The sequence below is a fragment of the Piliocolobus tephrosceles genome, chromosome 2, assembly GCF_002776525.5.
Source record: "Piliocolobus tephrosceles isolate RC106 chromosome 2, ASM277652v3, whole genome shotgun sequence".
Taxonomy (NCBI): Eukaryota; Metazoa; Chordata; class Mammalia; order Primates; family Cercopithecidae; genus Piliocolobus; species Piliocolobus tephrosceles.
Genome location: NC_045435.1, coordinates 89716403 through 89740817, shown reverse-complemented (window position 1 = coordinate 89740817; position 24415 = coordinate 89716403). Strand labels below are relative to the sequence as shown.

Below are 24415 nucleotides of genomic sequence, written 5' to 3'. Positions count from 1 at the left end.
ACACACACATACATATGATAAAGTTTAATTTATAAATTAGGCACAGTAACAAATTAACAATAACTAATGAGAAAATTATAACAATATACACTAATAAAAGTTATGTGAATGTGGTCTCTCTCAAAGTATCTTATTGCATGTGATAGTTTTGGACATGGTTGACAACAGGTAGCTGAAACCACAGAAAGGGAAACTGGAGATGCCCGGGGTGGGGGCAGATTAATGTATTTTTTATTTCCAGAATATTGGTTTGGTTCTTTTGCAAATCTGCTATTTTCGCATCTTTTAGTTCTTGAGTAATTTTTAAACATACCTAAATTCCATGGCTGATAATTCTGATGTCTGAAGTCTTTACAAAGTCTGGTTCTACCAAGTTATTTTTGATGTTGGTTATCTTGCACCTGAGGCTCTGTTATCTTGCTTGTCTGATGAGCCTTTCTGCAATCTGTTCATTTCTCTTTTCTATTTTAAAAATAACTTAAAGCTCTTGGCTCAAAATTTATTGCTCCCTTCCTTTGATGCTCATTTCCCAGCAAGCCATCGTCCTATATGGGGCCAGACTCCTAGTCGCACTGTGGGGAGGGACAGGTGCTGTGCCCATCATACTCAGCAGCGGTGAGGTGGTACACTGTGAAGTGGCCCAGGTCACGTTTGGGGATGATCCTTGAGGGTCACTGTCCATCAAGGGTCACGGAGTAGGCCCTAAGATTCTCATATGTCTTGGAACTTTATAAGTGAGAATTCTCTGAGAACCAATATGAATAAAGCTTTGTCCAGGTAGGATCTACATTTTCTTCTATCAAGTGTTTGAGACTTCCAACATTCTGGGACCAGTGGGACCACTTAAATTCTTGGATTCTCATGTGCAAAAACCCACAGGAAGGCTGGCTCAGTTCTCAAGGAAGACCTTTTTTTTAGTCGAGTAAGTGGCAAGGTTTAATTTTTGTATGGGAAGCCAGGATTTGGCTGTATGGGAGGGCAGACTTGCTATTAGTTCACAGAGAGTGTCACCTTTTGGGGACCCAGCTTTATAGAGAGTTCTATTAGGGCCCTCATTTTGCAAAGGTTTTGGTTTGCCTTCAGCCCAGGCATCAGGAACCCCCCAAAAAACAATGTTCAGTTTCACCTCGTTTGTCAAATACTTTCAAGGCAAAGGTCAGACTTTGGCATTCTGCTATCTCTTTTACATTCTGCCAAAGTATTCCCTATTTTCTTGCCAGCTCATTGCTGTATTTTTTAAATATTTGTTGTTATTCTTTATTTACCTAGAAGTTTTAGCTGTTTGCAAAGAGAGGATCAGTTCAGGTAACTATTCCACCATGAAACTAGAAAGAGAAGTGGTTGGCCGGCTGGGTGCAGAGGCTCATGCCTGTAATCCCTGCACTTTGGGAGGCCGAGGCAGATGGACCACCAGAAGTCAGGAGTCGAGACCAGCCTGGCCAACATGGTGAAACCCCATCTCTAGTAAAACACAAAATTTAGCTGGACGTCGTGGCACGCATCTATAATCCCGGCTACTTGGGTGGCTGAGGCAGGAGAGTAACTCGAACCTGGGAGACTGAGGTTGCAGTGAGCCTAGATGGTGCCACTGCACTCCAGCCTGGGCGACAGAGTGAGACTGTCTCGGGAAAAAAAAGAAGTTCTTGGCCATTCTTTCTTCAAGTACCTTCTTTCTCTAGTTTCCTTTTCTTGGAACTCCTGTCATCTATAGGACATGTATCAGTATGACAAGGTTCTCAAGCTACCCTCCATCTCGCCCTCTTTATCTCTCATGCCACCTTCTATATGGCCATCTCAGCTTTAACTTCCAATTTACCAATCCTTTCTTGGACTACAGGTTAATACTTGGCTCTCTAGCGAGTTTCTTTTTTTTTTTTTGAGATGGAGTCTCGCTCTGTCGCCCAGGCTGGAGTGCAGTGGCCGGATCTCAGCTCACTGCAAGCTCCGCCTCCCAGGTTTATGCCATTCTCCTGCCTCAGCCTCCCGAGTAGCTGGGACTACAGGCGCCCGCCACCTCACCAGGCTAGTTTTTTGTATTTTTTAGTAGAGACGGGGTTTCACCGTGTTACCACGTCTCGGCCTCCCAAAGTGCTGGGATTACAGGCTTGAGCCACCGCGCCCGGCCGAGTTTCTTAAGAGCTGTATTCTTTCTTTCCAAACTTTATCATCAGTTCTTTCTTATGTCTAATCTCTGTTCTTAGGGTACCACACCCTCTTTTATCTCTCTGATGTAAAAACAAATGCTCATTTTTAAAACCTTGTAGGCTGTTACTATTTCAGTTTGGGTATAAATCCTCCCACTTGGGTTACTGGTCATTCTTTAAGGCACTGGATTTTCTCATGTATTTTGTAATTTTTGTTTGCGTACTCATGATGCATGGTACTTTGTTTTTCCTTCTAGGACAACACCCAGGGTCATAAAACCAGAAGCATACCTTTCAATAGCTCTCGGGACTGTCGTACTGGGGGATAACCCTACCCTAGTCCCAGAGCTGATGCTGAGTGGCAGCTTAGTTGCCAGTCACCAGGTATCCATGTCCTTCCACTGCTACAGACATGCATCCTGTTTCCAGCTGCAATCCCAGGAGATGCAGGGAGTCTTTTCACCCTTTTTTTCCATAGGAAAAACAGCCCAGCTCCAGTTTTGCCAACTGGACAGAGGGAGCCTGGCTCCAGTCCTGCATGTACCACTGGACCTAGGAAATATTGGAAGGGTTTCTGCCCCATGTGGGAGTCAGGGTCTTGGTCTGGTCTTACTACTCAATGCAGAAGCTGGCCAGCTACCACTTCAGCCCTCACCTACAACTAGAAGTTTCTGTTTCTTTTCCACACAGGAATTACCTTCCAAGAATAGTTGCATAATTTTAACTTAAAGGGTTTTCTCATTGGTTGTGTGAGTGTGCTGGTCTCTGTGTGCACAAACCCACTCTGCCTCTATGACCGGAGTGCTTGGCACTGTCCTCCAGAGATGGGTCACTGTGTTTCTGGAACACCGTGGAGAGGAAGAACACACTAGACGGCTTAGGGCAGAGGCAGGAGGCTCAAGGTGACATCCCGAAGGAAACTCAAGGGTGTAACCATCCTGGAGGAGATGCAAGTCCAGTTGGCCACAGGTACTGCAGTCAGAGATGATGCAGCCAGCCAGCTACCCTGGAGAGTCAGCTCCACAGAAGAGGCTCATGTCCTAAAGCCAGAACCTTGGGGATCTAGGGTCCACGACCACACCTGAAACCCAGCCTGCAATGTCCCCGTCTCTAGCAGAATGGGCCACCCCTCCCATGCAGGGTCTCTGTCCTAGGGGAGCTACAGTCTAGCTCTGACTGGTGGAGCAGGGAGAGGGGCCGCCTGGGGCTGGGGTGAGTGAGGAAAGCAGTGACAGCAGCATCAAATCTGGAGTGGCCCTGAGTTGGGGCTTGCCAAGGCCCAGTCTCTCTCATACTGTGAGAAGATCCCCAGAGGACCAGGGTGGGAGCCTCTCCAGCTACTCCACAGACCACTGCAAGGCCTAGGCCCGGGGGAGGTATTAAAAATGACTTTCTCAGACCCCGTCTCTATCACCCAAGGATCTTGAGATAACCAGCAGTGACCATGGACTGGGCCAGGACATGGCTGCAGAAGGCAGCCCTGAGTGTTCCCCACCCCTCCAGCCTTAACATGCCCAGCCCAACACAGGGATTACTCACTCATACATATCAAGTACCACCTCTGCAGTCGCTCCATCTCCACCCTGTGGAGCCCAGATCCACAGTATCTACCCCGAGACCTAGGAAATATTTGACAGATTTCTGCCACAGACAGGGTTACTTGTCTCTATTTCCAGATTTTTTTTTTTAAAGTTCAAAATATATACATATATACAGACCTATTTACATTCACATGGGCAGACACAGGCATGCCCAGAGTTGTTGCTGGTTCTGCCGCCATTCAGAATGGCAGGGGCCACCCGGGAGACACGGAGCTGACCTCACCGATAGGGGTTTCAGACTTGATGGGGCAGGGAGTCTCTGCTCAGAAGCCAAACTAGAGTTGACGGCAAGCCGAGCCCCCATCCCTGCCCAAGACCATCCCCTGCAGGACAGGCCTGATGGGCGAGTGGTGGGGCAGGGCATGACTTAGTCAGAGTCACAGGCCTTTTGCTCGGTGGCAGCATCCACGGCAGAGGCTAGGCTGTCGTCCTGGCCTTTCAGCCTTTCACCTGCGATGGACAGCAGACAGAAGGAGTGGGAAGGGTTCCTGTGCTCGGGCCACCACCCAGTGGGTAGGACCCCACCTTCCCAGGTACTGCACTTACGGATCAGCTCGGCAATGGCCCTCTGAGTCCGCTTTTTTAGTTTCTCCAGCTTCTTGGCCACATCTCTCTTGAGGTCCCTGGAGCAGGGAGGCAGGGAGAAGCAGGAAGGTGAAGGTTGGCCTGATGTGGCCTTGGACCCCCTTCCCTCTTGCAGCCCTCTGGCACACGAGTCATGCTCAGTTGCTTGAGGGGGCTGCCCTGGGGAAGAGGCCAGGACATTTCCCTTCTGCACACTCTGAAACCCAGCACGAACCATTATTTCCTGTCCCACTGAGGCAGGGGGACTAGTACCACAAACCCACCCAACACAAGGGACTGAGCTAAGACATGCAAAAGCGGATGGTTTCTCAGGGACCCTCTCTTGCTCTGCTCCTCCGGTCACCATCAGGGAGTGACTTGCTCCCGTCCACTGTGGGCCCTGCTCCTCCTCCAGCCACAGGCCCAGCCCCTCCACTGTGGGCATCCAGAAGTGCACAAGCACTCAGTCCATTCTCTCTGGCTCTGGGATTCCCAGGACATACGCCCCATGCTTCTGTTTCATCAAATTAAAATACCCTCAGCTGGTGTTAAGTCGACCCAGAATCAGACGACAGGGATACAGCCCTACCTCTGGCTCAAGATGCAGACAGACACAAGCCTCCCAGCCCACAGCACCCTCTCTCCCACTCTCTCTCTGCCCAGCAAGAAGGATGATGACCTTCATTTCAGAGAGGAGGAAACCAGGGCCAGAGGGAACAAACTATGGTGGTAGAACAGGAACAGAAAACTGTGTCTGCCCTTCCCTCCACCCCTGGCCCCCAAGGACAGCGGTTGGGCTGCTCAAATGGGGGCTCTGGAGTAGATGGGCTCTCAACCTCTCAGGAGGGCCTTCATGAAGGGCCTGCTGCTCCCCGCACCTGAGCCCCTCTCCATCACTCCCCCTCATCCTGCCACTTACGTCCTCCTCAGCACTGGTTTCCAACAGTAGCTATCTCGTGCCAACTCTATGTCTGTACTGCCAGTCTCTGCACTGTGAGGGCAGGAAGGGCCAAGCCCCTGGCCCATGCTGGCACCAAGAGCCCCCAAGTCAGCCTGCACCAGCCCCACACGGGTAACACTCACCAGTCAGGCTTCCGAGGAGCGAGGTTGGCCAGGTCCTGGGAAGGGAGAAGACACATATCAGGGTGGAGGGGCCGCCCCAGGGAAGGGGGAGGGCAGGCTTGGGAAGGAGGGAAATGGGAAAAAGAGGAGGAGGAAGGAGAGGGACGAGGGCAAAGAGGCAGGTGGGAAGGGAATAAAGAAGTGACGAGAAGGAATGGGGGGCAGAGGGAGAGCAGGTGGCAAAGAGAAACAGGACACACAGAAGCAGGGAGTATGCCAGGGCAGCCCATGCACTTACCACCTCCTCGATGACGGGCTCAGGCTTGGCGGCCTCCAGCTGCTCCTTCACCTTCTCCTCCACTAGAGGGTGCAATAAAACAGAGAAAGCCTGTGGGAAAGGCGCTGCTGCTCTGCAGGGACACTGCCTACTGTGGCCCGCAGTGAGACAGGACCCCAGGCTTCCTTGCACCCACCTCTCTGTGGCCCCCAATCAGCCAGAGGTGAAGACCCTGCAAAGGCAGCTCTGGAGGGGGGGCCCGGGTTTCCCAGGATTAAGCAGTCCCCACAGGCCAAGAATGGGACAGCAGGAGGCAGCCAGCCACAGTCAGTCAGGAAGCATGGATGCTGACAGTAACTACGAGACCAGAGAGCTGCCTGGATACATACAAAGTGAGGACTGGCTTCTCACATAATCCTAGGGCTACTGGGCTCTGAGGATGTCCTCTGGGTCCTGGCCTAGCCAGAGCCGCAGGTGGCTTTTCCTCCATCCCACCTCAGGTGTATGCTCCCAAGACCAGGACAGAGGGACCTTCCAGTTCCTCCAAGCTGCTGCCAGAATAGCGAGCCTCTGAGCAATCTGACTAGAAGGGTCCTGCCCCTCGGGGACAAATGGCAGAAGCACTAACAACTCTGGGCTCTGTGGGCTTCCTCCAACCCCTGGCACTCAGTGGGCCCATGAGTGCCCTCCTGCTCTGCCTCACCTTCCTCCAGAAACAGATGAGAGTTGAGGGCTGCCCCTGACCTCTCCTCTGTCCTGCCTACTGACCCCCAATGCACCATTACCGTACCAGGTGGGGCCCAGACTACAAAGCAAATCATGGGGAAATGTGTGGATTTCAGGGATGAAGGAGGTGGGGAAGCAGACTGGAACGTGGCCAAGCCGGAAATACTTTACTTTTTCCCAAGATAAATGTATTTATTCACTTGTTACTTATGCAATTCAAAGAAAGATGATAACACGGCCAGGAGTGGTGGCTCACGCCTGTAATCCCAGCACTCTGGGACGCCGAGGCGGGTGGATCACCTGAGGTCAGGAGTTCAAGACCAGCCTGGCCAACATGGTGAAACCCTGTCTCTACTAAAAACACAAAAATTAGCCAGGCACAGTGGCACACACCTGTAATCCCAGCTACTCAGGAGGCTAAGGTTACAGTGAGCCGCAATTATGCCACTGCACTCCAGCCTAGGTGACAGAGCAAGACTCCGTCTCAAAAAAAAAAAAGTAACAAACATAAAGAATTAAAATGGGGACTCTCCAGGGCAAGGGCCCAGGGATCCGGAGGACCAAGAAACTTCCTGGCATGAGTGGTGCGGACGGCCAGAAGCTCCTAGTGGCTGTGCTGCTCCCACACCATGGCAAGAGACTAGGCAAGCCCTGGGTCAGGCCCTCTCCCCTGCCTCGGTGCTCCACATTGCTGGTCCACTGCTGTGCATGGCTTAATGACTGGCCCGTCTCTGACCCACCCAGGGCCCACAGGACCCATCACCTGCCCTGCTGCCCAAGGGCCCCATGAACACATCCACTTCTCAGCCCAGGAGTCCTCTGAGAGGATATGGCCTTTTTCAAACCCCACTCAGATCCCGGGGAGGCCTCAGTCTCAGGGTGTGAGCAGGACTGAGAAGGCACAAGAGGCCTCTTCAGTGCCCCGACAGCCTCTGCTGCCACCGAAGGCCGACTGTGCGCATCTGCCATGAGATGGTAACAAAGGGTCCTGCCTGAAGGCCCAACTCCTGTCCTGGTACTGCTGGTTATTCTCAGAGAGCAAAGCCTGCTGAGGTGCAGGGTGGCTGACAGTGCCAGGAAGCAGAGGTGGAGAGGGGCAGCCTGCTTACCTGCAACCGGTTTGGCCTGGGGCACCCTCCTCTTCTTCAGGTCCTCATCCTCCGGGACATAGTTCCGCAGCCTAAGTTCCCTGCAAGGACAGAGAGAACAAGCAGAGACGAAGTCAGTGTGTGACATGGTCTCATTCATTCATTCATACAACTTGCATAGCCCATGACTTCCCAACTTTCCTCTGCGCTCTCTGGAGATGGCCTGGTGAGGAAGAAAAGCACAGAATGGAGTGCCATCAGTCAGGCCCCTTGGCACTGTCCCCTGCCACTTAGCGGGACTGGCTGCCCTCCAAAGGCCCTGTCTACTCTGTTGGAGTACAGTTCTCTTCCAGAGTTGGGCCAAGGACGCCTAGGGAGCATTCACAGGGTGCCTCTCTTGGATCATCCCCATTTAACAGCTAAGGGGATTGGAAGTCAGAGAGACCATACCCTTTTCACAGGATCACACAGCAATGGCTGCACATCTGAGCTCAAGGCAAGGTATGCCTCCCAGCCAGGGCTAAAGCTCCTGGACTGAGTGATTCCTAAAAGAGAAGGCCAGTGGTCACCCACAAGTTCCCCAAGTCTGGTCCCTCTTCAGAGCCTTCCTGCCCTGGGGCTCATGCCACGGAGTACGCCTCAACTACTTAGAGAAAAACATCTGGGTGTGCTGGGCCAGGGGCAAGTGGCAGTGAGTGAGGAGTGACGTGTGGACAGACAAGCAGGTGCTGGTAGGCTCCAGAGGGGCGCAGCTACCTATGAGCCGTGGGAACATGGGAGGGGAGGCACTCCACGAGGTGGTGGCGCCTAGGCCTGCAGATGACATAGACAGGGTCATGACAAAGCACATGAAAGGCTGACTCGGCTCCAAGACTGCTGAGAGTGGCCGTGAGGGCTGGGAAAACAGGCATGACCGTGTGCAAGGCTGGGAAGGCCACAGTCCACCAGGACAGCAGTGAGAAATGCACAGCCCCCAAGGCCTCCATGAAGACAGAGGAGCCACAAGGGACCAGAATCGCCCGGTGGGAGCTGCGGCTAGTTACTATGTTTTTATTTTCTTCCTGCCTCAGTCTTTTCAGGCAGGGGTGGCTGAACCAAGAACTCACTGGGGTCCTCTCTGGCTCAGGGGCTCATCAAATCCTAGACCCACACATACAGAAGCAGGCTCCCGGGAAGAGGTGTCCCTGGTAACTCCACAGGGCAGCAGGGCAAGAGGTCCTGGGGGGCTGCTGGGTCTAAGACAGGCAAGGCAGAGGCAGTCGGACAGACCACTAGCCCCGGGGGATGCAAGAGTGGCCCCTCAGATGCCGGCCAGGGGAGACTAGGCCGCGGGTCCTCCTCCTTCCCCAGTACCTCTTTCAGTTCTTGACCGCTGGTCCCTCAGAAAAGTCCTGGGCCTCTAAGGCAGGAAACAATTTCCCTACAGGCCTCCCATAGTCTGCCATCTTCAAAGCCCTCTGTCTGGACCAGGTAAAAGTGCTGCTGACTTCCTCAGGACCTGCGAAAGCAAGCTTTCCCAGAGGCAGGGGTGTCTGTGGCCACACGGCTAGCAAGCAGCAGTGCTTTGGACTCAGGGGCTTTCAGATGCCATTCACTCTCCTATTCAAGGGCTCCACCTGCTTCCTTGCCCCCAGCTTACTTACCATCTCCTTCCCTCCTGCCAGGGCCCCTGGGCCTGGAGCCTTGGGGCTGGGCTGAACCACTGGGTGAGGGGGGAGATGGGGCAGTGCCAACATCGCCTGTGTGGAGGAAGCCCATCTGCACTCCGAGAGCCTGCTTCCTCTAAGACGCAGAGATACCCCACCCCGTCCCCCCATCCTTGAACGCCTGCCTCAGGCCTGGGGGTACATGTCAGGTCACAGAGGTACAGGGAGACAAAGTAGGGCATGACTGGGTGCAAAGGCTTTTGTTCACAACAGGGTGGGGAGAAATGAGGAAGAGAAACTGGGTGTGGGAAGAAAACTGCAGGGATTAGTAAGAAGAAAAACTGTCACTTTCAGAAACTGTCTCCAGGGTTCTATGAGAAATTGACAGGAGAGAGGAGAGGCCAGGGGGAACTGGACCCAGAACTCAGAGCAGCAACCCGCACCCTGCCTCCAGCCCCGCCCACTGCCCAGGCTTCAGAAGGCCAACTGGAGGAGTGAACCACAAGCAAGAGGTGGAAGCAGAGCCTTGTGCCCACTGTGCCCTGCCACCCCCAGAGTGGAGCACTGGCCAAGCAGCCAAGAACACCCAGATCTCAACCACTAGGGGAAGGTCCCATTCTGGGCCTCAGTTTCCACATTTAAAAACATTAAGGCTGCGCTGGGTGCATCCAGCTCTATCGAGCTGAGTCCACACCCTCCCCAGACTCACTCTTGCAGAGCTAATCTGATGTGCAGCCACTGTTGTGCGATCGCGTGAACATGGTGCAGTCTCTCTGACCTCCAGTCCCCTTAGCTTGGAGAGCTAAGAGACTTCCCCTCCCTAATGCCCACTTAACTGCCCATCCCTGGAATTCCACCACTACCAAAGGGCAGGAGTCTCTGGGAGAGTCAAGGAGCATGGGGGGTTCAGCTTGGGGACCTGGTCTTTCCAACACAGGTTAATAAACCTGACAGCAAACACATTTTTAAAAATCTATTTCAGCCGGGCGCGGTGGTTTCACGCCTGTAATCCCAGCACTTTGGGAGGCTGAGGCAGGTGGATCAATTTACGTCAGGAGTTTGAGCCCAGCCTGGCCAACATGGCAAAACCCAGTCTCTACCAAAAATACAAAAATTAGCTGGGTGTGGTGCCACATGCCTGTAATCTCAGCTATTCAGGAGGCTGAGGCAGGAGGATCGCTTGAACCCAGGAAGTGGAGGTTGCAGTGAGCTGAGATCACACCATTGCACTCCAGCCTAGGCTGCAGACTATCTCAAATATATATATATATATATAATTTTTTTTTTTTTAATTGGCTTTAGAGAAGTACCAAGACAACAAGGATTTCAGGGGCTGCAATCACGGAGAAAAGGTAAGTAAAACAAAGTGAGCCTGACATTACGTCCCCCTTTCCCCTTAAAGCATGTCTATTTACATGCAGCAGCTGAAAAGCTAAGAGATAAGCAGAGCTTCCCATTAGGTTGGTGCAAACATAACTGTGGTTTTTGCCATTGAACATAGTGGCAGAAACCATAATTACTTTTGCACCAACCTCATATAATCTCATGGGCCTGGAGAGAAAAAAAAAAATGTGTGTTTAGGCAGAAACTAAAACAGACTGCTGACTTCTCAACTGAAACTATGGAAACCGTAAGACAACGAAATGGTATGGCAGAAATGTGGACAAAATAAATGTCGTACAAAATTCTAAATCTAGTTAAGAAGCCTTCAAGAGAAAGACTTTTTCAGACAAAGAAAGGTTCGGAGAATTAGTTATCAGCGAATCTGTTCTTCAAGAAATACTAAAAGCAATACTTTAGGCTAGAGGAAAATGATCTCAGACGGAAACATGGAATTGCAGGGAAAAAATAAAATGCCTCAGAAAGGGTAAATACAATGGCTTGTGCCTGTAATCCCAGCTACTTGGGAGGCTAAGGCAAGAGGATTGCTTGAGCCAGGCGTTCAAGGCTGCACAGAGCTAGGATTACACTACTGCACTCCAGCCTGGGTGACAAAGCAAGACCCTGTCTCAAAAGAAAAAGCATGGGGAAAACAGGCAAATACGTAGGTAGATTTAAATGAATATTGACTGTATAAAAGAGTAATAATGACTTATAGTATTTAAAATGTAGCAACAATAGTATAAAAGGAAGAGTGGCAAATAGCCTTAAAGTGTTCTAAGGTCCTAAGCACTGTAGAGGAAATGGTAAACATGCTACTATTTTCTATTAGACTTTGATAAGTCAAGGATTTTTGTTGTTATGCCTGTGGAAATTACTAAAAGAAAGGGAAAACAGTATACAATTAACAAGTTAACAGAAGAAGAAAGTGGAATGATTAAAAACAAAAGGAGACAAGAATGGAGATAAAAAAAGGAAAGTCAAGAAACAAATAGTAGGACAACAGGTTCACAAACAAAGCAGGCCCAGGCTGCCATCCTAGGGGCTCCCATAGCCTTACAATGTCCAGGGCCACCACAGCTCTTGGAGACTGGGCAGGGTGTGATGAGATGGTGCCAGCCAGACCAGTAGGGCAGGCCAACACCTAACACCTTGTCAGCTGGCCAGGAAATGCTGAAGCAGCCTGCACTCACCAGCAGTCACTGGCATCTAGAAGCCACCTTTCTGAGGACCACTGGAGTCAAACAATGGTTCTGCCACCCCCACTTGAGAATGAGGAGGTTGCTAAGGGGAGAAGGTACTAGCTCTAGCTACAAGAAAAGAAATAAAAACAACAAAAATGTTGACAGTGGTTATCTCTAGGAGTGACTTTTTTTTAAGAAATGGGGGTTTTGCTGGGTGCAGTGGCTCACACCTGTAATCCCAATACTTTGGGAGGCAAAGGCAGGTGGATCACCTGAGGTCAGCAGGAGACCAGCCTGGCCAACCAACATGGTGAAACCCCACCTCTACTAAAAATACAAAAATTAGCCAGATGTGGTGGCTGGTGCCTGTAATCTCAGCTACTCGGAAGGCTGAGGCAGGAGAATCACTTGAACCCGGGAGGCAGAGGTTGCAGCAAGCCAAGATGGTGCCATTGCACTCCAGCTTGGGTGAGAAGAGCAAGACTCCATCTCAAAAAACAAAAAACAAAAAACAAAAAGAGAGAGAGAGATGCAGGTCTCACTATGCTGCTCAGGTTGGATTTGATCTCCTGGGCTCAAGCAATCCTCCTGTCTCAGCCTCCCAAATAGCTGGGACTACAGGCGTGAGCCATCAGCTCATCAGGGAAGTGATTTTTACTTGATTTTTTGATTTTCTGTAGATTCCAGCATTTCTAATCAGTAATTCTTTCTACATAGAAACAACCAACCAAGTACTCAAAAACATAAAGAGGAAACAGGCAGAGGGGCCGAAAGGCAGCAGAGGACTGTGGCAGGGTTCTGAGTCAGGCAGCACCAGCACCTCAGCTCTGCTAGTGTGCAGTCTCTGTGGCTTAGGGCCAGGCTGTCCCCTAGCCAAAGGGAAGCAGAGACCAGGCCATGTTTTTGGGGCTTTCAGCCCCAGAGTCTATGGGAAGGGCAGCCCAGGAAACCCGATGGCTTCTAAGACACTATCCTTTGCACCAAATGCCCTAGGCCACCCACAGTCCACCCTATACCAGCAGCCAGTGTCTGGGTGGAACTTTGCTATGTCTCCACAGGAGCAGACACAGCAGCCACCTCAGTGCCTCCACTGGTACTCCCTCTGACTCAGGGACCCCAGTGTCCCCAAAACAAGTCTAAGCTTCTTCACATGATCCTGGCCCCACAGCCTGCTCATCCCCTCGGCTACACACTTCCCTGTCCATCACGCTTCAAGAGCCAGCTCAAGGAGGTGGCCCTGTGGGCCCCTCCCAGTGTCCCTATTCACCCTGAGGCACAGTGACCACCCTTCTCCAGGGCCCTCTTTGTCCCACTTGCCTCTCTACCCTCTCCACAGCAGCCCCCACTCCAGGCATGTGGCCCTGTGTTGGCTGCATATCTGTCTTTCACAGCCTGCCCTAAAGGCACCAGGCAACTCCAGGAGGGGCTCAGCATACATTGCCTCAAGCTGGACAAAGGAATTCAGAAGGCACTAAAGAAAGAGTTTTATGGGTAGCCTGGGGCTCTCTGAGTCTTTCAATGACTTGAGAAGACATTTGGAAGCAAAGAAGTTGTGCCCAGCAGATAGAGAGGGCAGGAATGTGGCTGGGCCGGGGCAGCCAACTCCTAAGCAGCTTCTTTGTGGCAAAGCAACTGGCAATGCCAAGCTCGCATTCTATAGAGTTTCCCTCTAAAACGGGTAGCTGACCTTTACTATTTACTTTACTCTGCTTCAGGCCAGCTGCAGGAGTCCCGGACACGGGCTGGCCAGGGAGGCTCAGGGGATATCACCCCTGGGGTGCTTTTTCACACCTTCCATATGTGCCACTGAGAGGAAGCAGGTGGAGAAAGTTGATGTTCTTTGTCAAGTACAGAGCCAGAGTAGAGTTCTAGAATGGCGAAATGAAAGGAAGCTTTGAGATTATGCATCTGATCCAACCCCATCACTGGCAAACTGGCCTCAAAGTCTACACTGCTCATGGGGGTTTCATGGCCCCGGGTCCACTTCACTCGCTCATGCTACCACGCTTACCCTTTGGAGCGCTAGCCTCTCTTGTCATCCCTTGTATCTTGAGGCTACTCCACATTCTGCCCCTGCCCTGGGCCCCTGGAGGGAGGGAGAGAGAGGATAAGGACAAGGCAGTAGTCCCACATGGCCTGTTCCCTGAGAACGAGGTCCTCCACCTGGTCACCCTGGTCCCTCTCCTGCCCATACAGGCCCCCTCAAGGGCCAGAGAGAATGCTGCTGTGAGGCACTCCTCCTCATAACAGACCACAGGGAAGACCACGCCCAGGATGCGCCTGCAGGCCTTGTGGAGGCCACCACTGGCCAGAGAGACTAGCAACTTTGATCAAAGAACACTTTCATTTTTAATATTCAGAGTACAGAGACACTGGAGCTCTGCCAGGAAAACACACTCATGACACTCAAACACGCCCCTAATAACCCTCTGTTTGCTTTAGGCTTTAGGACCTACCCCTTGTCCCCAATATAAATAACAAGGCTTCAGTTGCTGCTGCCAGAGGCCAGACCCGAGAGAAGCATGAAAATGAGGGGAGAGGCAACTACCCCAGATGAGGTACACAGCTGCTCTAGAGGCTGCTCTGGTCTTTCTTTCAAGGGCCATTAAAATGTTCAAACCCCCTGACCCAGTAACCCTGCTCTGGGGAAATTATTCCATAGAAATAGTAACAAAACAGGAGCAAGCAAAACAAAGCATTCTATATACACACAATCCTGGCAGCATAATTCATAATAGCTATGACACCTCTGGGATCTCTTCTGGCAGAGTGCCCTAGAGAGGCCTAAAGTACTACCAGGCTATGAGGGCAAAGGACAATTTAGTAGAGGGATGTTTTTGTTTGGTGGTTGGTATTTTTCTTTAGAATACTCAATGGCGGGCTTTGCAGCAAATGAGACTTTTTGTTGTTGTTGTTGTTGAGACAGTCTCTCGCTCTGTGGCCCAGGCTGGAGTGCAGCAACTGGATCTCAGCTCACTGCAAGCTCCGCCTCCTGGGTTGATGCCATTCTCCTGCCTCAGCCTCCCTAGTAGCTGGGACTACAGGCGCCCGCCACCTCGTCCGGCTAGCTTTTTGTATTTTTTTTTAGTAGAGACGGGGTTTCACCGTGTTCGCCAGGATGGTCTCGATCTCCTGACCTCGTGATCCGCCCGTCTCGGCCTCCCAAAGTGCTAGGATTACAGGCTTGAGCCACCGCGCCCGGCCAGCAAATGAGACTTTTAAAGAGACCAGTGGCTTCCCCACTTGTGGGCAGAGGAGACTGTGCTCCAGCTGTCACCCAGTAAGGCAACTGTGGACCCACACTGAAGAACAGGTACAGTGTAAGGCAATAAAACCTCCCTTCCCTTCTCTTATCCAGCCCACCCCAAGCCTCCTGTCCTTCTGGCCAAAGAGGACAAGGTCTATTGGAACACATGACACAAGAAGTAACCATGGACAGGACAGGGCCACATCACAGCCCCAGGGGGTGGACAGGCCTCTAAGCAAGCCCTGGCAAATGTGTCCTCAGCAGGCTTCAGGAGAAGGAGTGGGAGCTCCTTTGTGCCACCACCTGAAACCACAGGCCAGAAAGCATGAGATAATGCGCCCTCCCCAGTAGGGGCAGCCTCCACACATGGCCTCTCAGAGGCCACCTCTCGAGACCACCCTTCCACAGAGGGAGAGACTGTCACTGACATTTTCTCATGTGGAAAACAGTCCAGAAAGATTATCCAAGGTGCCAGAGCTGAAGGAAGAGCCGGAGGCAGAATCCACACCCTGCTCTCTGGCCTAGGGGTAGACCCCATACCAGCTTCCTGCATCTGGCTCCTCAGGGACCAGGAATCACGGTAGAGAAGCTACCTGACGCAGTGACTGGGGTCTGGCCAGGGCTGCAGGTGGCTCTGCCAGGGCTGCAGGTGGCTCTGCCAGGGCTCTGGGCACTCAAGTGTTCCTCAAAGGAAAAACTCCTGCAGCCTGCCCCACAGTGGAGTTCAGCCTACAGTATCACCCTGGAAACTCCCTCCCTCAACAGGAGCCCAGCCTCTCAGCTCTCCCCATTGCCAGAAGAAGCCTTCCTCAGCCCTAAAAATTACAATTTTAGGTCACAGGTCTTAGAGGCAGGAGCTTCAGAAATAGTATAGTCAAGCCCTTGCCTTAAAAACAAGGAGGCCGGAGAAGCCAGAGCTGGCTGGGGATGAGATCTGTATGGGAGCCCCCACCAAGACCGATCAACAGCTATGGCCACGTGTTCGCACCAAGGCCTACCCAGAGGCCCCCGAAGAACGGCTTATAAACAGCCAACAGCTGTTCCAGGAAATGACCGGGGCTGAGTGTTAGTTAAATGAGGCCCTGCCCTGCCGGAGCTGCCATCACATCTGCATCACATGGTCTGCACCCACTCTCATCCTGGATGCTGCAGAACCTAACCAAGGTGCTCTACACTGACAAGCTGAACTTTGCACCCATCCCACCTGAAAGCCCATAGTTAGTGGGTACTTAAGGCATTAGAAAAAACTGGTATGCCAAAAACAAAACAAAAAAACCCAGGACTAAAAAGTAAATCATGGTACTCTAAAAGAAATATTAAGCTGCCATAGATAATTTCATGAAAGTATATTTACCAAAAGATAGTCATGACACGGCACACGAAAAAAGGTTACAAAACTGCATGATATGCACAGATACATGTTGATCTGTAGTTTCTAAGTTTTCTACAATTGGAAAATCTATAATTTATGTAAATATCAATTTAATTTTTTTTTTTTTTTTGAGACGGAGTCTCACTCTGTCACTCAGGCTGGAGTGCAGTGGCACAATCTCGGCTCACTGCAAGCTCCGCCTCCTGGGTTTACGCCACTCTCCTGCCTCAGCCTCCCGAGTAGCTGGGACTACAGGCGCCCGCTACCACGCCCAGCTAGTTTTTTGTATTTTTAGTAGAGATGGGGTTTCACTGTGTTAGCCAGGATGGTCTCAATCTCCTGACCTCGTGATCTACCCGCCTTAGCCTCCCAAAGTGCTAGGATTATAGGCATGAGCCGTACCTGGCCATAAATATCAATTTAAATTTTAAAACAGGAGAGGAGTAAAGGTTTATGGCAGATGAGCTAAGCCCCAAAGGGCCCATAAGGTGAGAAGTGGATTGGCCACATTGGCCATGCGGGGCCCAGATGTTGGGGGACAGGGACCTGCATAGCCCACTGCCCCTCACCCTCCCTGGCCCAATCGAGCCCACAGACCACTCTGGGACAGTGGATGGTGCTCAACCCCAACAGGCTGCCCTGAGCGGCAAACCACCAGCAGCCACTGTACTTTGCCAAAAGACTCTTTTCCCCACACAGGGAGGGGTCTCAGTGGCATCTCCAATCCCTTTCAAAAGTTGGAGGATTTTAGCCAAGGAAATTTCAGCCAAGTTGCTTCACCTGCCTGGACTGTGGTTTCTTCGCCTATAAATGCAGATCACATTGAGTACCAGAATAGAGGTGAAGATTTCCTAAGAGGAGCTTTGGAAGCGAGATAAGGACACACAAGGTATCATGACTTAATGCACAAAGAAAGGATTCAGCTGTGCTCCTACCCCACCCTACCCAGAAGGCAGGTGCCCAGTGCCAGCACACGGTGAGTCGGCTTCACCATATTCTTTAAACCAGTTTTCTCTTGATTCATTCTCCCACATTTCCAGGCCTATTCCTGAGAAACAGGGTCAGGAAAAATGAGGCAGTGGTGGGTCTCTATGCTGCTGTTTCAGCAGGAGATCTCCACTGCCTGTGACTGGGACATCACCAGATGTAGACATGCTCTACAGTGGGACTGAAAGAACTTGGGAGGCGTGATGGGAGCCGCCCTGGTTGGTACTACTAGAGTGGAGCAATGTATGCAAAATCAAGCTGATGTCATGGATCAAACAACCATGATCTGTGACACATCCTAGTGTGTGGAAACCATCACCAGGGCCCAGCACACAGAGGCCTGGCATTGGCTGGACTCAAGGGTTTGGGCACTGGGCCAGGGATGGGCCTTAGCTGGGGTGGGAAGTCTCTCCACGAGAGGGTCATGCACACATTGAGCTGGAGAACAGATTTTCCATCTCTGAAGAAGGAAGGCTAGTGACCTCATTTCTTTTGTAATATGTGACACCTAGCCCCGGTCAAACAACTATCTCTGATGGTAACCGACTGCTCCAGCGGTGTGCAGACCTCCATACAAAGCCACGGGGAGGTGGCGGCTGTGGAGGTTGGGAGTTTGGGACTTGCTTGTTCAGGCACTTTCTGGCATAGGAGGAGGCAAGTGCTCCTGGTTAAGTGCCTCCTCCCTTCTCCTCCCACCTGTCAGCCCCAACCCAACAGTCCATCCATCCCACAAGGCAGGGTGGCAATGGCTGTCAGCCACAAACCCTGCCCTAGACATGCCTCCATGGTACACATCAGCCAACCTCCCATCACGAAGAAGTGACGGACAGCTCAAAAAAAAAAAAAAAAAGCAGCTGATACTGACATGAACACCCCTGAATACCCTCTTCCATGGGCCAGCCCTCCAGGGCACATCTTATCTGGGCGGTACACAGGGGGCTGGGGGAAGGGAGTTGCCTTAGAGATGAGTCATCCATGCCTCTACAGAGTTAGCTACAACAAGGCTGGCAGAGACAGGGAAGAGTCAGCCCAGAGAAGAAGGGCCCATCTAGGGGTAGGAATGCATCCTTTCTTCCCACAGAGCCTGGGCTGGTTGAGCTGCTGGAGCTCACGCCCACCCAATGGGGATTTGGTTGTATGGGGATGGGACAGGATTTATCCTAGGAGAGTAATACAAATTTTAAAAAGGAATCTGCACTGATTTCTATCAAAATCCCAGCAAGCTTTTTTTTTTTAAATAGATATTAACAAGCTAACTATAAAATACATAAGGAAAGGCAAAGGAACTGTTAGAACAGCTAAAATAATTCTGAAAAGGTCTCCTCAGGCAGTGGGGCAGGAACACACGCAGGCAGGCGGGTGACTCTTCAGGATGGCTGGTGAGGGGCAAGGTCCTGGGGTGGCTCCCTCCAATCCTGTTGGATTTTCATTTACCTAGCCACAAACCCTGGCCCTAGAGTGTATCTGGTTAGACAAATGAATCTGCAAAATGAGGCCACTCAGCTTATTTCCAAGGACTATCTAATGCAGCAAATAACCGAGGCTGTACAAAGTGGTTCCTAATCACAAACTTCTAGGTCACGTTTGCTTATTTCTACTCCCATCCATTGCCTCACATTTCCCCCAACTGTTGCCTTATTTGCAAAGCTGGCACACGCTTTATGTAAAAGTTACTTCTGCCTTTTCCAGGAGTGTCCAGAGTCCTTTCACTCTCTCAGGAGGACCTCAGGGTGCCTTCCTTCTGTCCAGAGCCCCAGCACTAGCTGAGCAAACAGGTATGGCATTTGCTCTGTTCATCAGGTGAAGCAAGTTTTATTTCATTTTTTTTCTGCCTTTGGTTGAAGATTCTGAGGCTCACTGAGGCAATGTGACTCACCCAGGGTTAGAGAATTAATAACTGGCAGGGCTTGGCCTCAAACCTGGGAACCGCTTCCAAAGCTTGACCTTGCTCCATCTGTCTAGGTCCTTTCATCTCAGGGACTGCTGCTGAACCAAGAATCTAAAGCATGATGAACTAGCTACATCAATATATGGAACTGACCACCAGGCAAGGGACACTGAGTGACCTGGAGGGTAACTGAGGCAGATGGACCCTGCTCTCTGTCAGCTAATGGGACATAGGGAGCCGAGACACTCACAGGCAGCAGGCCCTGGGGTCATCCAGTCATTAGAGTTCAGAGCTGAGTGGCAGTGTGGGATGGTATGACTCACGGAGGAATCCTGGTCAGGGCATAAGAGGAGAAACTAGGGAAGAAGGAGAAGAGGAGGGTGCCACCTCCATTTCCCTGTAGGGCCTGGGTCAGGCAGCATCAGAGACAACTCAGCCTTTCCCATCCAGGTTGGGCCCTGGGTCTTAGATGCAGATCTGTTTAACTCCCTTGGTGTCACTCCTGAGATGGTGAGGGGGACAGACTGGAAGGGGCCCCCAGGGACACTGACACTGTGTAAAGGAGAGTTGGCGTGATGTCTGTTCATGCCTCCCCAACAACAGGCTATACCACCCACCCTTCCACACTGCAGATTCATGCCTCTGGACCTTTGCTACCCAAACTCCACCATCTGGATTCCAGACTTAAAAGGCATGTTCTCCATAAGGCCTTGTCCCACTGAAGGCAGGACAGTGTTAGCTGAAAACACCTCAGAGTGGGCACCACACTCCTCTCAGCACACTCCAGAATGGCTGGTGTCAGCAGAGCTTCCCACCTGGCACCTGGGCTCAACCCAGAGTGACCCTGACTGAAGTATGAAGTAGGCTGTTCTCGCCTCCCAGCAGCCGAGGAAGGATGCTCACTGGCGAATGGCCTCAGGGGTCATCCCTCCAATGGAATGGAAGGTCACTTCTTTCTCCCCAGTGCCAAAGGAGGCTGTAGCAGGGGCTATGGCCTAGGGGGTTCTCCGGAATCAGCTCCCAATCCGTAAGCGTCCTGCGTGAGAGCCCCTTTCCAGACCTGGGGTACAAACAAAAAGCAAGATCCTCCTCCCTGGGATGGACACGGCCTCTGCTACATCCTGTTCTTCCTGGAAAGTCCATCATCCCCAAGCCCTGGACCCTGCAGTTTAAAGTTAAGTCCATATGGGGTCTGGCCCTCTGTTAGGGCAACCAATGTTCTAATCTGCCTTCCTAAATAACCCAAGCAAGCCCTCTGCTCTGGGGATCTGTTAAAGTCAGAAGAGTCTGTTTTTCTCTGGGGCCTACAAATACAGGCACAACTCCTTGGTAAGGCTAGGCTTCCTGGCAACCAAAGGAGTGACCAAGTGGCAGGCCCTGCCAGGTACAGGATGCTAGAAGTCCACCAGTCCAAAGTCTCTAGAAGGACAGCCCTGAAAGCCAAGTTCCCAATTACTGGGAGGCAAACCCGTTCCATCACACTCCACTGCCTCAAAAGAGGCCAGATGAGAGCAAATCAGAAGAATATGATGAGCTGAAGCAGAACCCAATTCAATGTCCAGCATGGTTGGTCCCTGGGCTGCAGTGAGAAAACAAAACAGGGCCTTGCACCTGCCCAGCTCAGTGGGCTCAGGACGGTCCTGTGCTCCACTACAAATGACCTGTAAGACCTAACATGGAGCAGGTCCTCACGTGGCAGGGCCTCTTTTATCTAGAACTCACTGACAGGAGCCTGGAACTACACATGCCCTTTGGTTTTCTCCCACTGTTTTCATTATGGTATATCTCAGGCACACAAAAAAGTTCGCAGAATAACCTAACACATGTACTCACCTCCTGCAGAGTCAATAAAAGCAACATTTCGCCATATTCAAGACAGGTTTGTTTCCCTTTTTTTCCTTTTGTTACAACAAAACCACACATCACTGGCCTCGCCCAGTGGCTCACACCTGTAATTCCAACACTTTGGGAGGCTGAAGTGGGTGTTGCCTGAGCTCAGGAGTTCGAGACCAGCCTGTGCAACCTGGTGAAACCATGTTGTTTCTGTACCAAAAAATTAGCTGGCAATGGAGGTGCGCACCTGTGGTCCCAGCTACTTGGGAGGCTGAGGTGGGAAGATCGCTTGAGCCTGGGAGCCACATGGAGGTTGCAGTGAGCTGAGATCACACCACTGCACTCTAGGCTGGGTGACAGAGTAAGACCCCCATCTCAAAAGAAGAAAAAAAAAATCACACATCACAGAGCCTTTCCCTAATCCTGTTTCCTCCTTGCTTCCCCAGGCGTCAATCAGTGGCATCACTCCTCATGCACGTGTTTACACTTCTGCTTTTGCTTTCTTGGGAGCACCTGACACCTTATCACACACCTGCTTCTTTGCTAACAGCCTGTCTCCCTCCAGAAAATGTCAGTTCCATGAGGGCAGGGGCTGTACTTTGTCCACTGTTGCCTTCCAGGGGCCCACAATGGTACCTTGCACAGAGCAGACAACCAATAAAGTCAGTACTTGTCAACTGAGAAACACACATATATCATTTTGTGTTCCTAAATTTGATATAAATGTTCCTGCCCTGTATGCCTCAATTCTGAAACCTGCTTTTTCCTTCACTCGACACCACGTTTGAGATTCACAACCACATGGTTCAGCACTCAAGCCTCTTACTGTATGACACACCCACCCACATGCTAAACCAGTAACCCTTCTTTCTCATCGAGGAGTGGGAGAGGTAGGAATAAGAGAAAAAGACCACCAGCAAATCAAAGCCCAGAAACTGGAACTCAGGCTCCAGCCAGAGTTCCAGTTTTTGAGAACCTAAGAACAAACCAGAAGACCAAAGGGCCTCTAATACACAGTTACCACAGAATGGGGAAAACTATGCCAGCACCCACCCATAAAGCCACGTATGTTGGGGTCACCTGGCAAAGGAGCAACTAACTGGCCTTTGTCTTCCCATCTCACCATCCAGGGACCTTCAAGAGGTGGGAGCTAAGGCCCAACAAAAAGCCCCAGGCCCAGTGGCGGCAGACCCACTCAGCGTTTAGCATCACCAGCTTCTCAGCATGGAGCTGGTAGCATGTCTGAACCCGAGTAGGGGCCATGGACTCTGAAGAGCTCTCAGGATGGTGTGATAACACTTTGTAAACAGTGTCTGTGATTGCTCCTGATTACAAAGGCAGAGATGAGGCCCGCATGTGGGGAGGTTCTACTCATACTGGTGAAGGTGAAAAAAGGCTGTGGCATTAGGAAAGTCTGCTCTGGTGTGACCGCCCAGCTTCCTCTGAAGAGCATTCCCTCCCCTCCTGCTGCCCCTATGCAAAGCAGAGCCTAAGCACATCAAGAGATACAGCCCTGTGCCTGAAGGAAGCTGCTCAGAGCAAAGGAAATCAAGGCAACATGTCCAGAAAGACACATAGTTTGACCCCAGGAAGAGAGCCCCAGCTCAGGGCTAGGCATGGGAGGGAGGACATGAGACCTCTGGAACTGCTGACACAGGAGTGGTAGTCAGACACTCTGTTCACAAAGATCAGCAGCACAGCTCTGCCTCGCCCCACCCCACACACCTGTTCCAGCAACAGTTTCCAGGCTCCAGCTTTTTGGGAGGCAAAGCAGCATCTGAGGCTCTGTGGAGGCTGCAGCCCTCAAGACTGCGGGGGAAGACCTTGTGCCTGCAGTCACGAGGGAAGGGTACCCAAGACCCTCATATGTGCTGTGTTTAGGCAACTTAAGTGGACCCAACCAGATGACAGTATTCGACAAAATAAGATAAATACTACAGAGAGAAATGAAGCCAGAGGGGCACAGAAAAATGAGAAAGGCGCCCTTTGAGCCGAATGCTATGTGAAGACCCAGACATCAAAGGTGTAGGAGAGATGAGAAGGACCTCCAGGATGGACAAAAGACTGGTCAGGAAATGCTGAGTGGCCACGGGTGGCAAGGGCCGACCACAAAGGGCTCTGGCTAGAGGGAAACACAGGAGGCTGGATGAGGCCAGATGACCCAGGCAGAGCTTCACATGCCAGGTACAGAAGGGGCACTTACTCAGCAGCAATGGAGAACCATGCCACAAAAGGTGTATGAGGAGGGTAAAACGGCATAATGTAAGGGCTAGAAAGAAAATGCTAGGGGTTGAATAACAGCCAAATGGAAAATGAGGGAAAGGAGGCAGACAAGGCCTCAACAAGGGCCTTCTGAGATGTTGAGATTTTAAGGTCTGAACAAGACAGCCATGGCAGAAAGAAGAGGGGAGGGAACAGGGCAGACACTGAACAGAGTTGGGAGGACCCAGAGACTGGGAGACCGATGAGTGCTGGAGGAGAGAGCAGAGCCTGAAGCTGCACATGGGCATTACCTGTGCTTCTCGCCTTCTTCCTCCTCTTCTCTGAGATGCTTGGTCTTTGGCTCCCCATCTTCCTTGTCCTGCAAAGAAAGGGAGAAAACCACCAGCTCAGTTGAAAGCTCTTACTTCCAGTCCACACGGCCCAGGGAGCTAAAGAACAGGACATCTCAGAAGGGGGACACCTGGCAGGGCCCAGCTTGGTGTCCCAGACTCCAAGCAGGGTACATGCCTGCTGCATCTCATAGGCATAACTGGAGCCTCACTGCCTGTGCAGAATTTAAAATTCTGTAACTCTTGGCCAGATGCGGTGGCTCACGCCTGTACTCCCAGCACTTTGGGAGGCCGAGGTGGGCGGATCTCGAGGTCAGGAGATCGCAACCATCCTGGCAAACACACAGTGAAACCCCATCTCTACTAAAAATGCAAAAAAAATTAGCTGGGCATGGTAGCCGGGCGTGGTAGCTGGTAACCTGTAGTACCAGCTACTCAGGAGGCTGAGGCAGGAGAATGGCCTGAACCTGGGAGGCGGAGCTTGCAATGAGCCGAGATCGAGCCACTGCACTCCAGCCTGGGTGACAGAGGGAGATTCCATCTCAAAAACAACAACAAAAAATCTGTAACTACAGCCCAGTCCCAGGTACCTGGTAGCCCTTAGAGAACACTCGCAGAAACAGCTGGATGGCTTTAGGTGGTGAGAAATGCAGCCACTTGGTGCCATGGAGGGGCCACGCTGGCAGGCCACCAGTACCTTCATGGGTCTAGATGGAAACACCTGCTAAGCTAGGGAAGACTGGGGGAAGAAGTCACCAGCAACCAGGGCAGGATGAGAGCTTGGGCCTCCTGAGACACCTTTCAGGCCAGACTCCTCTCCGGAAATACCTATTTGGTTCGCTTTAGAAGTAACATGAACAAGGA

General features: G+C 51.5%; 1 protein-coding gene across 3 annotated transcripts in view; it reads right to left on the bottom strand.

The window, feature by feature from the left end:
* Positions 1-2032: 2032 nt before the first annotated feature.
* Positions 2033-24415, bottom strand: part of CCDC12 (coiled-coil domain containing 12) — a 55775-nt gene continuing 33392 nt past the window's right edge. Inside the window, exons 2-8 of one of the 3 annotated variants that reach the window (XR_002735534.2) lie at positions 23513-23580; positions 7484-7563; positions 5670-5731; positions 5393-5427; positions 4292-4368; positions 3863-4195; positions 2033-3785 (exon numbers count right to left, since the gene is read on the bottom strand). Coding sequence is in view for 2 of the 3 variants with exons in the window: in XM_023231482.1 (XP_023087250.1) it covers positions 4328-4368; positions 5393-5731; positions 7484-7563; positions 23513-23580 (528 nt within the window). In the remaining variant the exon portion in view is untranslated. The other 2 variants (XM_023231483.1, XM_023231482.1) reach the window with 2 other exon arrangements.